This window comes from Nannobrachium achirus (assembly GCF_963921795.1).
Source record: "Nannobrachium achirus genome assembly, chromosome: 17".
NCBI lineage: Eukaryota > Metazoa > Chordata > Actinopteri > Myctophiformes > Myctophidae > Nannobrachium > Nannobrachium achirus.
In genome coordinates, this window is record NC_137824.1 from 35354784 (window position 1) to 35373337 (window position 18554).

General features: G+C 41.0%; 1 protein-coding gene across 1 annotated transcript; it reads right to left on the minus strand.

Moving 5' to 3' along the window:
* Positions 1–1328: 1328 nt before the first annotated feature.
* Positions 1329–18047, minus strand: sncb (synuclein, beta; the record flags this gene model as incomplete). Its single annotated transcript, XM_080746270.1, has 5 exons — positions 1329–1358; positions 4907–4993; positions 9816–9901; positions 10424–10453; positions 17927–18047. 5 exons carry the CDS (start codon positions 18045–18047, stop codon positions 1329–1331), a joined length of 354 nt encoding a protein of 117 aa, XP_080602396.1.
* Positions 18048–18554: the final 507 nt, after the last annotated feature.

Here is an 18554-nt window from a genome sequence, read left to right on the forward strand (position 1 = left end):
CGTCGAGTCATTGGATGACATACTCTACCTCCTGAGCCACAGCCACCCCATTTAATGGCAATGCTGTGAGGAACACGAATTCATCGGGGTAGGTGATAGTAGGGAACTTAAGGCTCATGCATACTTCAGGTGAAGTGATAGCTCTTCACTTTTTTAGGTTATAAGCTATAATTTTTTAGGTGATGTCGGAAAGTAAAAGCACAGGATATGTGTCTGGGTTTGCGGTGAAGCCTCTTCAATGCGGCTAATGACGTACAGTAATGTTGTAGTTTTCTGACTTTAGAAAACTACACTGCGGTGATGGCTACTCACTCCACCCTGGACTATGAATGAGCCTTTAGGGTACTGTCGTCACAACAGAATCCATCTAGTTTTGCATTTATTGATCTGTAGCGAGTTTTGAATTATCTAATTTTATTTCAAATAACACCAGACACTTCTTTTTTTTCTCACTTTTTTTTATTTACATAGGATTGTTTGTCTGGCGTGACACATAAACCTTTATATAGACATGTCCTGCAAATTTAAAGCACATATTGTTTATGACAACCATTATGATTTCAAGACATAATATACCGACTTTAACTTGTTAAAATCTCCAGTACACATGAACACACACACACACACACACACACACGCACGCACGCAAATGCACACACACGCACGCACGCACACACAAACATGTATAACTTGTCCATCTCTAAACGGATAATACACTGGAATGGTTTCACAAGCAACTATAAAGATACAATGTATAAAACTCTTACTTCAAAAAACATTAAATAAATAACTCGCTTTCAAATCAAATGCAAAAGAGAAACCCACAAACAGGCATTGTAGACACTTAGAGGATATTATTGTAGTTCTGTTTGCAACCGGACTTACAGTAATGCATTTATAATGTTTTCTTTTTCTCTCTCCCAATGTTATCGTTGGAAGATGATGAACACCTATCACACATGTTTCTAAATATAGATACACACAAAGTACAAAGTCACAAGTCCTCGTTCAAGGTCTCACTTCGTTGGGAGGGAAGCAAGGAAGTGAGACCGAAAGGACGTTTCCTACGCGTCAATAAATACCTACACCCAACACACTACATTTAAGAACATGACATTTACAATATATATCATAATAAAAGATTTGTCTTGAAGGAAGAACAATTTTTCAGTGGGAATGCTTTTTTTTTGTATGTCGTTTTTTTTTTTTGCAACGGAGGGAGAGGGGCGGGGGTATTAATTGTGATCGTTTCAGCATTTGTCCTTTTGTTATTGTTTGTTAGAAATGTTATTGTGCTGCTGGTTGGATGATCATTTGGAATGATGCTTTTACGCTTCGGGCTCGTAGTCCTGGCTCTCCTGAAACAAAGACAAAACCACTAAGACACAAGAACTTCACATCTCTACAATTAACAAACAAAACAGACAAACAAGATGGTCTATGTTGACCTGAAAATGTTTCTGTCACTGTTTCCCCAATCTGGGAACCACATCATCAAAGTAAGGGCGACGCCCACTCGGCCTGTCTCTCTTCCTTTATAATATAATAATTTAATACATGAGTCTTTAATACTAGAAGTTGCAACGTTTACATTTACTCTATAATAATACAATATAATATAAATTCATATATTGCTGCACTTTACTGTAGAATAACAAATGTAGTTCTTATGTCATTCTTCCTTCCATTTCATTCTATTGTTATGCACAACGATTTCCAAAAGCATTCTTTGATTGTGCAAATGATTGAAAGTGGCAATGTGAAACCCATAAATTGTGTGGAAAACCGGGTGGGTCAATGAATATTTAAATGGCGCAATTCACTTGTCTATACAGACTACAGAGGGATTTATTTAGTACAAAGGAATATGTGTACAACTTGAAAGATTGTTTGTTTCCATCCGTGAGGGGGAATGGCGGAATGCACACAAACGCACACATTAGATCCCGCCCCCTATGTTTGATTGGGCAAAAGCGCTGCCTGTCTCCAGACTGGGTTCCGCCCAACGTAGCCAACGAATCCTCTCTGTCCGCTCTGTCAGTGACAGAGTCAATGGCCTAGCCATCATTGACTCTGTCTCGAGAGATTGCTGTTTCCCAGGGTATTATTTCAAAACATTTAAAAAATACATTCCCAAAAAAGCAAAATCTTCATTATAAAAAAAGAAGCAATGATTAGTTATTTATTCCATGAATAAATAAAATAAAAATCTAAGAAATTCCATACATTTGAAAAACATTTAAGAATAGTGAAAATTGCCGATAGATCTGCTATTTTCACTAGTTTGGGTCCCGGGCAAACGTCTAATCTCTTTAAAAAGTGTAAAAAAGTGACCCACATCATATATGCCACCTAAAAAGGTATATGGAAACCTTTTAGGTCTAAAAAGGCTCAATATGGAACTATATGGATCATGTTTTTAAGTCTAAAAAGGTTCTACAGTATGGCACCTTTTTAAATATAGTTCTTCATAAAGAACCCACACGATTCTTTGCTCAATAGAACTAAACATTTCCATATGGAACCTTTTAATACTCAGGAATGTTTTTCTCATACTAATTGATCATTTAAACAAATGATTGATTAATGATTATATATATATATTTTTGAATAATCCATCAAATAGTTTAGTTTGATCAACAGTTGCACCCCTACAATCCATCACTCTTTATTGTAAGTAATGATGATGTCACAGTACAGGTTGAGTGCGTCTCTCTCTTGGCCCTGCAGAGGGCAGCACCGCCTCACTGCAGCCTCAAGGACATGTTGTGCTGCATCCCCAGCATCCCTCTCCCTACCCCCCACAAGCCTCCCTCTCACATACAGCCATAAAGACAACATATTTGCCTCTGATGATCATTCGTGCAAAACACTCTCTAACGTTCGGCGAAAAGGGAAGTATGACGTAGGATGGGGGCTTATTTATTTACAGTATGATATTTCAGTGAAACAGCGATTCCTCGGGTGCGACAGAAAAGAGTTGGCGGCAGAGAGACTCCATATTTACAGCAATGCAGGGAGACCCTGACACTACCCACAATGCACGGCGCCAGCGAGCGTCACCACCACACCCATTCAAGCAGAACCTAGCATGCTGCTGGTGTAGCGAAGGATGGGGGAGGGGGAGACATGTGGAGGAAGGGACGGATGGAGGTAGAGAGAGAGAGAGCAAGAGAGAGAGAGAAACAGAGCGAGAGGGAGAGATGGCGGAAGAACGTGAATGGAATATGCAATGCTCTCTCTGACGAATCACTTTTAATTTGCAACAATAACTGTATATATATATATATATATATATATATATATATATATATATATATATATATATATATATATATGCACACACACACACACACACACACACACACACACACACACACACACACACACACACACACACACACACAGTATATATAATTTATTCTCTATAACTCACATTCAGAAGATGATGATGGGGGAGGCTTAATGTATGGGGAAAAAAAGAAATAAAGTGAATGGTCTCATGTTCTCAGTTATGATGGTTAACATCGTCAAGATCATATTATGCAATCAACGTTCTACTGAAGCAAGCCAGCTGGTGTCCACAATTCAAAGGATTGTATGATGATATGTAATCCTATATTTGTGTACACACCTGTTAGCGTACCCAGTTGTTCTAATTTCACTGACTACAACATCTAGCAGAACCATTCAATTAAACACCACGTGACCCGTGGGATTTTATTACGTTTGTTTTGCCATTTGTTTACTGAGGGCAATCGATCTGATGGAAAGGAATGGCGTATAGTTTGTCTCGCCCTTGAGAGCCGCCTTCCAAAAATAACCTTCTGTCTCACATTCACATCTCTTGTGACCACACCCACATACGTGCACAGACACTCTGACGCCCAGACTTGCTATACTAAATGTAGGTGTTTAAGTCCAGCTGAAATAAAAAAAAAGGCTTTCGCCATTTTAGCGCACATCCTCGGCCATATTGGACGATTTGTTTATTACAATATGTGCAAAAAAACCTGAAGGTGTTCCTATATCATAATCCAAACGTGATTTCTTCAAATGTGACGCTTGCTTAAGTTGACAGGTTGCTAATTTAAACCAATAACACAATCTGTCGATTGAGCTGTATGCAGCGGACGTATCTAACATGGCTGCTGCTTTAAAAACTTAAAATCACAAAAATGTGTTTCACATAATGTGTGTATCAGTCCGTATCCGTCTCTGTAGGCCCCACCCCCAGTGCTGTGATTGGCTGGGACCACAGTTCTCTGCTCAATGTTATGTCCCGCCTCCCTATCCTGCTTCACTAGGAAAAATATCTCTTCGCCAGAAATAGCAGATCCACAAGCTCACAACACGTCGCATTGTGAGCTCATTATGGCCCATCCAGAATATGGGGCGCTAGCTAGGGTTCAAGTCGTTAACTCAACGTATTTATTTTAATTCAGAGACAAAGGCAGTATAAAGTCAACTTTGAGCTGTGGTGATTGTGTGCGACAGGGGTGTAGGGTGTAGAGCCGTTGAAATGCGATACACAGTGAAATGTAAACGAGCCGGTGAATATTGATGCGAAGCATCCAAGGGGATGACTTCATGCCTCCCTGTCGCCTTTGCTGAATCCCAAATCACAACCACTGCTTGTCTTTGGAGCTGTTATATAAAAGCGCTCTGTATTCTGCCAATATTGAGTGCATTCAAATGTGGGATGATTTCAGCAGTATATCGTCGCCATCGGGTAGCGCATCATGATGCGTTGTGAGCTTGAAGATCGGCTATTTTGACTATTCGATGAAATACTAATTAAGAATAAAAAAGGAACGATTTTGAACATCCAAGATTTCCACGCGACAACGGTGACATGCATCATACTGCTCTATTTTAAAGTAACAGCATTCTGTGGGGAGGTTACCTGCTGGGATTCGTCGTATGTCTCTCCTTCTGGCTCCAGCATCCCCTCTCCCTGCCCCTCCATCGCCTCCTGACCATACTCCTCAGGCTGGGAGAGAGAGAGAGAGAGAGAGAGACACACACACAAAAAGGGTCGGTGAGAGAGAGACAGAAGCATGAAATATAAAATTAACCCTGAGACCTGAACATTTTCTTCTAAATCCCACCAATTTTCTGAAAAACCTATGTTTCTACATCTGTGGTGCTCAAACATTTTCATGTCAAGGAACCTCAAAATGATATGTATTTAGCCCCCCCCCCCCCCCCATCTCAAAGTATGTGGTTCTAGGGATCCCGGAAGCAAAGATATGGGTTAAAATGTTCGCTCATAGCACGGCACAGAGTGCTGCGCTATGAGCTTGTATATCTGTTATTTTTCCATAGCCTAAGTATAAAATAATGGTTAGTGGTTCAAATGTAAAGTGACACAGACACGTTCCAGGTCTAGATGGGTTAAGAGGACCATTCGTTAACAGCCTGTATCAGTTTTGCCAAAACATATCACTCGATATCTAAGCCAACATTGAACGTCTAATAACTGTAGAGAAAACCGTTACGCTTCTTGACCGTTTCACTGTACCGTAGGTATTAAAGTATCTCTTACTAAGAGGTTTATGAAGTGCCCAGTACAAAGAACAATGGACCCTGAAAACGAAGCTAGTGGGCCATCATCACACAGTTATTTTTAAACGCTGTGCTAATCAAGTCAATTAGGTCAGAACGGACTATAATCCCGTGTGCTGTATGGAAGCTGATGTTATTACCGCGTGGGCCCACCAATGCAATTAGCACGACCTAACCTCGATACCACGATAAACAACTTCATGACATGGAAAGCCGTCTGGAAGTTTATATGGGTGGTCTACTGTACGTGGTCATGATTATATCTTATAGCTGTTGATCCCGGCAAGGAAAATACAGTTCATGACGCAATGAGTGAAGTACACTCTATCACACGCCAGAAACAGTCGGAACGCCCCCAAGAACAAACATTATTCTTTTAACTAGTCGTTATCCCGACAGTGATAAACACCTGTACCCCACAGTCCAAGCCTTCAACAAGCCTCTTAAACGAGGGGAGATTTAATAGATTAGTGTGTCAGAGGAGGGGGAGGGGTAGGGTGGGGTCCCAACACTTTGGAACCAGGAGGGCTTAACATAGGAGGAGGACCATCCTGTTAGTGAAACACCCACACACGCAAGGTGCCTGTTCAGAAGTATAGAGATTACCCCCCCTCCCCTGCTGAGCCAGCAGGTACCAGATTACAGTTCTATCAAAGGGTGGTGTGTTTGGAATGTACACTGGTGCAAAGTAACTAAGTACTTTTACTTAAGCACTGTACATAAGTAACATGTTGAGGTATTTGTACTGTACTTGAGTATTTCCACTTTCCAATACTTTCTGTTCTGCTCCACTACATCTCGGATCCAAATGTACTTTTTACTCCACTACATTTGAAAACTTTAGTTATTAGTTACTTACATTGTGATTATCATTACAAAACATACATTAACCGCTTCAAACCTATATACATTTTGGCCATTTGAAAAAAGCAGATCTACAAGCTCCAGAGCTTGTAGATCTGCCATTTGAATACTTGAAATGGGACATTCTGCATAATAAGTACTTTTACTTTTGGTACTTTAAGTATATTTTGATGCCAACACTTTTGTACTTTTACGTCAATTTAGAATTCTGGACTTTTACTTGTAACAGAGTATTTCTATATTGCAGTACTGACACTTTTACTTACTGTAAGTAAACCATTCGAGTACTTTTTTTCCCCCACCACTGGTAACGTAGAGGAACTCCAAACCCTCATTTTATACTTTAGTACCCAGACCATCGGATAGGGTTTTTGTGAGGCTGAAGATGCTTTCCAGCATGAAAAGTATGATTTTATAGTATGTTTTATATAGAAGTCAGTCAATTGTCTTTCAGATATTCACATATCTATTTTAATTATTCCTTAAATATCTTTCATCCGTATTGGGTTTGTGGGAAGGGGGGGCTAAGCCTTCACCAGGGGGGGCTAAAGCCCCCTCTATTCTCCCCCTCCAATCTATCTGGCTAACCATCGTCAAATAAAAGGGGAAAACAGCGCCCTCTCTGTTTTGTTCCTTTTGCGTAGCATCAGAGTCTGTTCTTGAGAGACTATCCCTATCCTATCCCCCTCTCCTCTCCTCTCCTCTCCTCTCCTCTCCTCTCCTCTCCTCTCCTCTCCTCTCCTCTCCTCTCCTCTCCTCTCCTCTCCTGTCCTCTCTCCTGTCCTCAGTCCCTCCTCCCCTTTCCTGTCATTTCTCCCCCCCTCCCCCCTCGCCTCTGCTCTCATGTCCTGTCCTGTCCTCGCTTGCCCCGTGCTTCAATTGAAGGTGAGGCGGAGACGCTGAGCACATCGGGTCTGTGTGTGTGGTTTGAAATGTGCTGCATTATAAATAAACGTGACTTGACTTGAGCACACTGACTTTGGCCAAGTTTACCCAGGAGACGGAGAATGATAATGGAGCATTGCTATGCTAGTGGACAATGGTGGAAAAAGTACTGTGAGCTTGTAGATCGTCTATTTTCAAACAGCTAAAGTGGTTCATGTATGTTTTATAATATTATAATTTATATCTGCAAAGTAACTAGTAACCAAAGTTTTCAAATAAATGTAGCGGAGTAAAAGTACAATATTTGGATCCAAGATGTAGTGGAGTAGAAGTAAGAATATTGGAAATGCTCAAGTAAAGTACAAATACCTTAAAATGTTACTTAAGTACAGTACAAGTACAAGTAAATATACTTAGATACTTTACACCACTGGAGAGAGAGCTGATAGTCCCATGGAGGATTCAGCTGCTCATGACACCAGGACACTGATGCTGGCTATGGTTCTGTAGGGCAGGGGTTTTCAAAGTGGGTGACGGGGCACCCTGGGGTGCCGCGACAGCAGTCCAGGGGTGCCGCGAGATCATTTGATAATATTTATTTGGACACTTGAAAAAATATTATTTAGTATAATTTTAAAGTCAGTTCTAACCAAAATGGCTATTATCTCAACGTTTTCCTCGCAACGTAATCACTAAAATATCGCCACTGTCGGGAAGAAACCTCGTATCTCACAAGTTTCAAATGTGTACGTCTTTTGATAGAGCAAAGCCCTGCTTCATCATACAAGACTGTCGCAAAAAACTAGTGAAAACAGCCAATCTACAAGAACAGCGGCTTCCATCATAGCATGCTAACTTTCCAGGAATAGAAAGCCTGCAGTTTCTATTAGCTGGGAACCCATCCATCATTGTCATTTGGTAGGCGGGTTTCTGAACTGTCAACAGCCCTCCTCTGACTGAGACACAGAGTGAGTAGACAAAATTGGTATCATATTATCATGAGGATTGAGGACCAATTATATGTAAATGGTTCCTTTAAGAAAATATGAATAGCTTCCTGTTAAACAGTTCAATTGTTGGAAGGAAAACGTCATCAATGGATGACGCTGCTCTCTCTGGCTTTCACTAGGCTGTTCACTGTTTGTCCCACTGAAGCATCATTTGGGAAAGAGTCACTGCCCTAGCAGACATACACAACAGCAACAGCTCTGTGACATTGTACATCAATTTACAAGCATTTAACTGTCTCTTAGTCTAGCCTAGCGGATATGAGAAGGTTATAGTGCTCTGATTTGTTTTGACCACATTTATTTGGACATTTATGTCCTGAACTCTGACTAAGGTAGATTAACAGGACCAATCACAAATAAAAGTCAGCTCATACTGTAGCTCCCAAAGATCTTTATAGATGTGTCAGCTCTATTGTCTTTTATACTGGATACACAGGATAACCCACTAGGGTAGCAATTGGTTGGTTTCTTGAAATCTGAACAAACCGTCTGTTTCATTCACTATATGAGCTTTTGTGAGAGAACTGCTGGCACTGGAACACAGTGTGGAGTAAGGAATTGGGCAACAAGAGACTAGATGACATCCATGGTGCGTTTGGTGCCTCACATGATTAAGATAGACTTCTTAAGATAATTGAAAACCATGCATTACATTCACCATTACAAGTTAGTCCCAGCCGAACAGGCAGATCATTAGGGATAACGAAGATAAATAGGGCTTTTTAAAAGCAATTCTCTAAGATTGTAATGCCAATGATAATTGTGTTCCCTATTCTCAGAGAGAAAGCTAATTAAATTCATATGTTCTTTCTAAACAACATAACAGCTAAATAAAAACAAGACTAATCTAAAAGGAATATTTATTTCACAGATTAACGGTTAGTCAACTGCTCCAGGCTATGCACATATCGCCTGCTGTTGGTTTAGAAATTATTAATCACAATAATACCCCCCGCTGGTGGGGTAGAAAATAACATATCCTTTAGAAATGTTGTTGTAAATTAATAAATGCACACAGAGTATTTCTGAGAGTAATCTTTTTTACTGTGAGGATGTACAAGTGGACCTTTACACGTCCATTTATACGTTGTGAGATTTTAAATTCTAATAATTCTGATAAAGACGCTACATGTGAATATGTGTATTTAGACTGCTGGTGGTGGTGACAGTGAGTCAAAATCTTTCTAATTTATGTATGCATTAAGCCACAATCCCCCATTTGATAAAAAAAATATATTCATTCTTTCTTTCTTTCTTTCTTTCTTTCTTTCTTTCTTTCTTTCTTTCTTTCTTTCTGGGACCCCAATCTGCACTGTAAAAAACCTCTGTTCATTTACTCAAAGTGTTCAAAAGTGTGCAAAGTTCCAAATCCATAAGGGGTCAATTTGGATCCTAACTATTAACCATTTAGTCGGGAACCCCCTGGACCCCCCCTCAAGCCAAGGTCCCCATGTTGAGAGAACCAGTTCTGTCCAGTCCAGTACATACGTTCATGTCAGTAGGGAACTCGTCCTTCTTCACCAGTCCAGTGGCAGCAGCAATGTTCCCCATGGCCCCGGTGGTCTTCTCCGCCACTGCAACACACATGCATAAAGCACACACACTCAACATATTTGGCCCAATATTGCAAGCCTTTTTAGGTTTTTACAGTGTACATATCTCTCTCACACACAAACACGCACACGCACACACGCACAGGGACGTGCAGAGAATGTTAGAGAGGCAGGGGCTGAAATTTCTAAAAGGGCCTTCAGGCATTGCATGGAAAGAGGGCATTTGCATTTCTTTCACCATAGTAAAAACGGCATTCATGGTCTGGAGAGGGCACTTTTTACAGGCGGATAAAAGGGCAGGGGCTCAAGCCCCCTTTTCATGTCTATAGGTGCATGTGCCTGCACACGCACACACACGCACACAGCTAATGCAGTCTCATCCTGTTGTTCTTTAAGGTCACGCCGCCACAGTGCGACACAGTTTCAGGCTAGACACTCCTTTTTTAATCAGCTCTAAGTGCCTTGTCACTATAATCTAAGCTTCTTAACACCTTCCACGGCAATGATCTCATGATCTAGCCCACATGCAGGCGGAGCACTCACCTGAACCAACGGCGTCTTTGCCCTTGTTGCCTGTGGTGAGAAAGAAATGTACAAGTTTGAGGAAAACATGATGCAACAAACAAAATACAACATTCAAACAGTCAAACAGCAGATATAATGTTAGGCTAAAGGCTCTCTTGTCTTACATAGTACATAATGCATATTCTGATGTATATGATAGATACACTCATGCAAATGTGATGTCTACACTGTGATTGCGTTAATTATTAAAGGGGAGAACCACCCATTTTCAACATTGAACTATGTCATCAATATACCTTTGAGTTGTTATGTAGAAATAAGAAAAAATGTCCCCCCCTTCTGTGTTGCCTAGAACTGGAGAATTGATTTTGGGGTTTGTATTGCAAAGTACACCGTGATGATCACAGTGTCTTATTTCCACACAACAACTCAAAGGTATATTAATGACATAGTTCAATATTGAAAAGGTGTGGTTCTCCCCTTTAAGTTGTAAAAGAAAGAAGGCTACAGCTGATAGAATGCAGTTAGGATTTTCTGTTATTTTTTTTCCACTCTTTTATTTATTTTCTTACTTAAATATTTTGTTTGTTTTATTCAGTTTTGTTGTTTTAGTTGTATTTCTTGGACTGCAAGTCTGAGGAGCCTGGCCAAATGTGTTTGGCCCTTATTGTTTATTTATACTTGGGTGTGGGTGTCGTGCATTGAAAATATCAAAGCGACAAGCCCACAGCGCGTTGTGAGCTTGTAGATCTGCTATTTTCGGTACTGACTATTAAAGCAGACATGAATCTAAATTATTACTAACATGTACTGTATTTGGACCATTATGTCCCACACTTTGTACATTCACAGAGCAAACTTGCACAGCGCACAAGGGACATGCTGCTCTCACACAGCTGAAAAATGTACAGGTCAAAATAATGTCATCTACTTTAGATGATACAGAGAAGCTAGGTCATCATGGTGTATCATGGTGTACTGTACAGTAGGGCTCTTATATAATGATGTAGACTTATTAATTCCCAGACTCCAAACTAATTGCCTCTAGTGGGATTACTAAAGTTGCTTGAAGTTGAAGACATACTGTAGCTTCCTGTTTAGAACTTTGATGATGACTAATTAATGTCATAAAAGTAATAAAAGAACAATGTGTAAGACTGTGTGCCTGAACTGGAACACCAAGGTGCAGCTATAGTCAGTGGTGTAAAGTAACTAAGTACATTTACTTAAGTCCTGTACTTAAGCACACTTTTGAGTTGTTTGTACTTTACTTGAGTATTTCCAATTTCCAATACTTTTACTTCTACTCCACTACATCATGGATCCAAATATTGTACTTTTACTCCACTACATGTATTTGAAAACTTGAGTTACTTGTTACTTTGAAGATTTTGATCATTATTACAAAACCTTCAATAAAAACTTCAGACCTACATGTATATATATATATATATATATATATATATATATATATATATTTCGGCCCATTTGAAAAAAGACGATCTACAAGCTGTGCTGTGCTGTCGCATTGCGACCCATTGTGAGCTTGTAGATCTGCTATTTTCAAAAGATTTGTATACATTTGAAAAGTTGAAATGGGACATTCTGCAGAACGGGTACTTTCTACTTTTGGTACTTTATGTACATTTTGATACCAATCATTTTTACTCAAGTAAATTTTGAATATGGAACTTCTACTTGTAAGGCTGAAGCCACACCAAAGTACCTATGAGAGTGGATTCCCCATTACGCCAATGTATTTCAATGGGAATGGAGCATTTTTGGCAGAAATCCTCTACTGGCATGAAAACGCTCCATTCTCATTGAAATGCATTGGCGGATTCCACTCTAGGTATTTTGGTGTGGCCTTAGGGTGCCCTCACACCAAAATACCTATGAGAGTGGAATCCACGTTCCACCAATGCATTTCAATGAGAAGAGAGCGTTTTTTGCAGAAATCCTCTGCTGGCATGAAACCGCTTCACTCTCATTGAAATGCATTGGCGGAACGCGGATTCCACTCTCATAGGTATTTTGGTGTGAGGGCACCCTTACAGAGTATTTCTGCATTACAGTATTGCTACTTTTACTTAAGTGAAACATTTGAGTACTTTTTCCACCACTGATTATACTGTAGTAAAGGTCAACACTTCTGTATGCTCATTGTTGCAAGCTGCCACGGTAGTCTAGGATTCTAAGAACAGGCGTCTCAAACCATTCGGTTGTATTGATCGTAGGTTTATCAAGCTGACGGCTGTGTGGATGGTCGTCAGGTTACCATTTCTCCCGAGGCACCTTAAAGGGCCACTTCACCGTTTAACCTGAATCCTGTCAGTCTATTGTGAGGTTTACACGATGTGAGAATCTGACATTATAACACTTTCTAGTGTGTTCTGTATCTTGAGAGATCACTCTCAAAGGCTCGCAATAGAACGACAGGTTTAAACGCTTAAATCCTATATACTTCACACTAACTCGACCAAGGTCCCCCAGGGGTCTGTACCAGAACCCTCCTATCTTCGCAGAAAAGAGAAGATCTTTAAGATGAAACGGACGGGTATTTTCATAGAATGTTCACCCCTGATTAGGGGGTGAGTAGGGTTCATGTACTGAACAAAACAAAAACAAGCAGGAGACGTTGCCCTTTAAGAGCGAAGCGCCATTTAAACTTCCCTTCCGGCAGTGGTGTAAAGTAACTAAGTACAATTTTGAAGTATTTGTACTTTACTTGAGTATTTCCAATTTCCAATACTTTTACTTCAACACCACTACATCTCAGATGCAAATATTGTACTCCACTTCAGCCCTATATTTGTTTCAGCCATTTGAAATGTTTAATTCCGGACTTTTACTTGTAACAGAGTATTTCTACGTTACATTATTCATTGATACTTTAACTTTTTCCTCCACTGGCTGAAACACAACCGCTGACCTTTGGTCATGACTACTAGTTCATCAATGTTCAAGCCGGCTATCTGAGCGGTCTACTTGGTGCACCCACTCAACTCCCCGTCCTCCTCTCTACCGTCCATCACTGCACCCTTGGGGCATCTAAAAGCCCATTGAAGAAAGAGGAGAAAACATTATGAAGCGCAGGAATGGTGTCTTCAAAAGATGAGCCTCCAAGCGTACACGTACATCTGATAGAGGCGCCCATTTAAGTGCTGGCCGTCGGTGAAGCATGGAGGCACACGCGGTACTATACACTACAGCATAAAATGCGTCTCAAAAAGCACCAGCGAAAAACACTTTCAATTGGTAATTAATTAGTACAAATTTTCATTCCATTCTGAGTATTTTAGCAGGTGATTCAACCAAAAATGTATTTATTATCGATTCCTTGCATTTTGCTAATGTATAAAAATGTATTTGTGAATTATTTAATGACATCATAGATGCCTGACATCATAGACCACACAAGACTGACACAGTATGTCCATATATGGGCATTCCAAATTATGGGTCTAATATTGATGACATCAGGGATCTCCATATTATGGACATAAAAGGGACAAGTACTGACACAGATATCTCCATATATGGCCATTAATGTATTAGTGAATGAATGTTCCCCATTGACTTGAATGGGGAAAATTCTAATGGTAAGACGAAATTCATTTGCAAGTGTGAGTCGCGTCACGGCAACCACACTTGCCATTTCAAATTGCTTCTTTCTAGTTGATTTTGTCACCCAGCCCTAGCTAGAATTGACAGATTAATATTGTGAATTATAGCAACAATCAGCCCAGCATTGCAGCTTCAACAGGGTGGCACATGCTCAGTGAGACTGTTAGAATTGCTATTAAATGGTGTCTTGTAAAACAGGGTCTTTCTGCCTTCCTCAGTCTGGCTGCTCAGCTCAGCTGGGTGGGCGGGTGGGTGGGCTACAGCAGCTGCAGCTTCAAAGGTGGGCTGCAGCCTCGACCTATCGGCTCCCTCTCACCCCTCCTCCACAAGGGGGCCTCCCAGCCAATCGCACGCCGCTTTCTAGGACCACACTATACCACGCTCAACAAGCAGGACACAGATGTAGAAGGATGCTACAGATAACGCTAATATCCGCTCACCTCCTTGCTACTACAGCACGGGCAGAACTCAAGAAAAGCATGTGAGTCAAGTCCAGTTGTGCCTTGGCATTTTGTGATAACCGTACATTATTACTGCAATATACCTTGACATGTCGAGAGCTGTCTAGATCTGTTATTTGTCCATTTAAATAGAGACATGCATTTTTTTTTCCATTTTGGCTTTCCCATTGGAGTGTCTTTGGCAGCCAACCACTGCCCAGCACTGCTGCTTGTCTGCATGGACGATGGTTTTCCAATAGTTATTCATGCATTTCCTATCTTATTCTTTTTCGTTTGAGTGTGTCTGAATGTACTGCACTGTACAGTATATGTTTTGTTTATTAGAAAGGTCACGTTAAAACCATTTGAGGATATGACACAATAAAGTCCAAGATGTATTTCCAGATCTAGGATATGACAGACATGTGGCCATAATTATCAAGCGGCATGGATCATGAACATAAAAAAAAAGGTTACCGGTATTTACATTTTGAATGTCACTTTTAACATATTTGTGTCATCTTCAACATTACTGTTGTCCAGCCAAATCCTGCTATACCTCATTAACATTGTGTGTCATGGACATAAGTCATCATTTTTATTAGTATTATTTGTATATTTGGGGCATATTTAAGCCTTTTGAGTCATAGGAGAGAGAGACAGGAATTGTTGAGAGTGTAGTAGATCCCACTGACTGCAAATGCTCCCACCGACCAAGAATCTTACCAGGGATTCTGATCAGGCGTTGCATCCATATGGACATAGGAATTATGAGTCAGTCAGTTATATACAACAACAACCAATGAAAACTAATTAAACCATCTGTCTCCACCTATTTGTGTTTTCTTTTTTTTTCTTTTTTTCATTTATCAGCGACGGCAGAAGGACAAGTACACGAATCCATGGCTGTCGCTCCTCCAAGAGATGGACGCTCACTGTGAATCTGTTTTCACAATCTGTTGCAGTCCAATGACATGTGGCATGAACCTGTACCTCCCGTGCAGCTCTCGCCAGTCACCACCCAGCATCCTACTGCCCCACCCCCTTTCCCTTTCTCCTCTCCTGGCCCCGCGCCTGTTCAGAGGACGGAGAACGAGGCCATCCACCGTACAGTCTCATAACAGTGCACCGTCTAAAGTCAATGTCACCGCGGTGCCACTGCCCTGTTTCCCAAATTACAGATATATTTTCGTGTTTTGAACCCCATCTGCACTTTCTGGACATGTCATAGAATAGGCAAACATTCAGAAAACATTGCGTGATCTAAAAGAGATTTAGTAGCCTATAGGGGGATAAAAGGAGGGGGCCAACTTAAGTACAGACCCCTGGGGGACCCTGATTCTCTTTAAGTGCTTAAAGGACCATACCAGTGGTCTAGCATGTAACTTAGCCTTGTGACTACCAATCACAGTATACTTGACATAACATTTTTCCACAGCATACCATAGTTTGTATGACTTTCAAGAAAGCTTCTGGATTCTATTCATTTGAGTACAATATGAAAATCAACTTGCAGAGATAGGTAATCCTAATCCAACATGGTAAGCTTTATTACTATCATTCCATCTTAATTCATTGAACCATTTATATCCTACGTACTTAGTTGACGGGTTGGTTCACTCCTTTTTCCCCTCTACACCAAATCTTTTGGCCGAAAATAGCAGATCTAAAAGCTGCCATTTTTGCTGAATATTGGCCCGAGAATAGGGACGCTAGGGTTCACATAGTTTTAAAGCACAGAATGATTTGAAAGGTCTAGCCCAGAAATAGTTTCCCTGGTGAAAGGATTGTTTGACCAAGAACAACGACAACGCAATCAGGTTTAGCCAACACTGACTCAATTATTCACATAAGTTTGGTAATGTTTTAATGGAAAAACCTAAAAATAAATCCATTGACTGGAAAATGTTCTACTGTATGCTTATATACGATACGGTCTGAAGTGAATCGACAATGACATGTGTTGAGAGCCAGGGTATTCACTGAGAGCGCTATGGTCCTACTACAGAGAAAACTGCTGATTAATAGAACAGCTCAATGAATGACCTCCCTCAGCAGCAGAACAAAATGATCAATTAGCCGATCAATTATTGATCAGATTCACTGATTGATTGACTGATTTGAAGCTGAAATCTGTTTTAATGTTTTATGTCCTCTCCTAATGGAGAGAGGTAATTGCAACACGTGGGATTTCAACCAGGGTCTCCCGCAAGGGACACCAAACATCTATTGCTAATGCAAGAGGGAACCCATGCTTATAGCCTGGAGAGATATTTGGCTTAACTTTCAAGCAGGGCTACTCAACCAGTCAGACAATATCATGTGTCCTACCACCAGACAACAGGATCAAAATGTCTCAATGGAAAAGTAGGGAGAGACCACTTCCAACCACTGCAGGTGTGCTTGTTATATACTATTAACACTGACTGCGAGGCGTTGTGAGCCTGTGGGTCGTCTATTTTCCATGCGAGACACCGCTGTGTGAATCGAGCTCCAATGCAGCCAATCAATAAAGTATGCAATTATCTCTGGACCTATGGGAAGAATAAGGTTCTCACTCTGCCAGTGTTGTATTGGTGATTCAATGTTTGGGGGGGGACGCAATTTTAATGGCGTCACGCGCATGTCGCTTAACACCTACACAACAGGAGTTAAAGGGCCATTTCACCTCTGGGACAACCCGATCTTATTTTATTGTTGTTTGGGACACGATCAACACAATCCTGAGTTATTTTTTGTGTTCAATCTATGTTTTGAGATATTTTAGTATTTCAGCATGTACTAGTGATGCAAAACGCATCATATGATGCAAAACGCATCACTAGTACATGCTGAAATACTAAAATATCTAAAAACACAGATTGAACACAAAAAATAACTCTGGATTGTGTTGATCGTGTCCCAAACAACAATAAAATAAGATCGGTTTGTCCCAGAGGTGAAATGGCCCTTTAACAGATCAGACAATGGGCTATTGATATGCATACAGGACAGTTCCTTTGTTAAATCACCCTAGTGCGACACTACAACGTATGTAAACGTTATCGAGGTGTGAACTGAAGTGTTGTTTTACATCAATGCGTGTCCGTGTGCGCGAGAGGCGTGACGCCGCTCAAAAGAGAAAAAAAAAGGATACAGGACGGCGTCTACACGCGTGACCGGATCAATACAACATCATCTCCTACATGAAGCAAAGAGAGATGCATTCTCATTATGTGTGTGTGTGTGTGTGTGTGTGTGTGTGTGTGTGTGTGTGTGTGTGTGTGTGTGCGCGTGTGTGCGAGAGCGCTCACGTCTGTGTGTGTGTGTGTGTGTGTGTGTGTGTGTGTGTGTGTGTGTGTGTGTGTGTGTGTGTGTGTGTGGGGGGGGGGGGGGGGTGGGGGTGTGGGTGTGGGTGCGTGCGTGCGTGGGTGGGTGCGTGTGCGTGTAACCAGCAGGTAGTTAACCATCTTACCTACAAACATGACTCCTTCTTTAGTCTTCTCGGCCGCCACTGCGACTCCCTCCTTGGCCTTCTCGGCAGCCATCTCCACCCCTTCCTTAGCTTTAGACAAACCCTTCATAAATACATCCATCTTGGCCAAGCTGTTGTAAAACAGAAATGGATGATACATGTCGTTATAAGTGTTATACAGCATGGTTCATTTATACTTTTATACGTGGCAGGACGGTGTGGGTCACGCAGCGGGAAAAGAAAAGCTTGTAGATCAACAGTAGTATTCTCTACCCGCATTGGTTCCGGGAGGCGGGGACCCCCAGGGGTCCTTGAGGGAGTTCCAGGCGGTCCCCAGCTAAATGATAGTTAGGAACCAAATGGACCCTTATGGCAAAACGGAACCAAATGGACCCGATCCGTTTGTACACTCTCCGAGTTAAATTAAGATTGATTTTACAATATGAATTGGGGTCCCAGAGATAGAAATGCCATTAAATGGGGGTCCATAGCCTATAATGCATGTCAACCTGGGGGTCCTTGAAATGAAAATGGTCGAGAATCACCACTATAAAGCTGTAAAAATCATCTCTATAGCCTATATGGGGGTCAGATCTGTAAGCTATTGGATTGTAGATCTGTTCTTTTT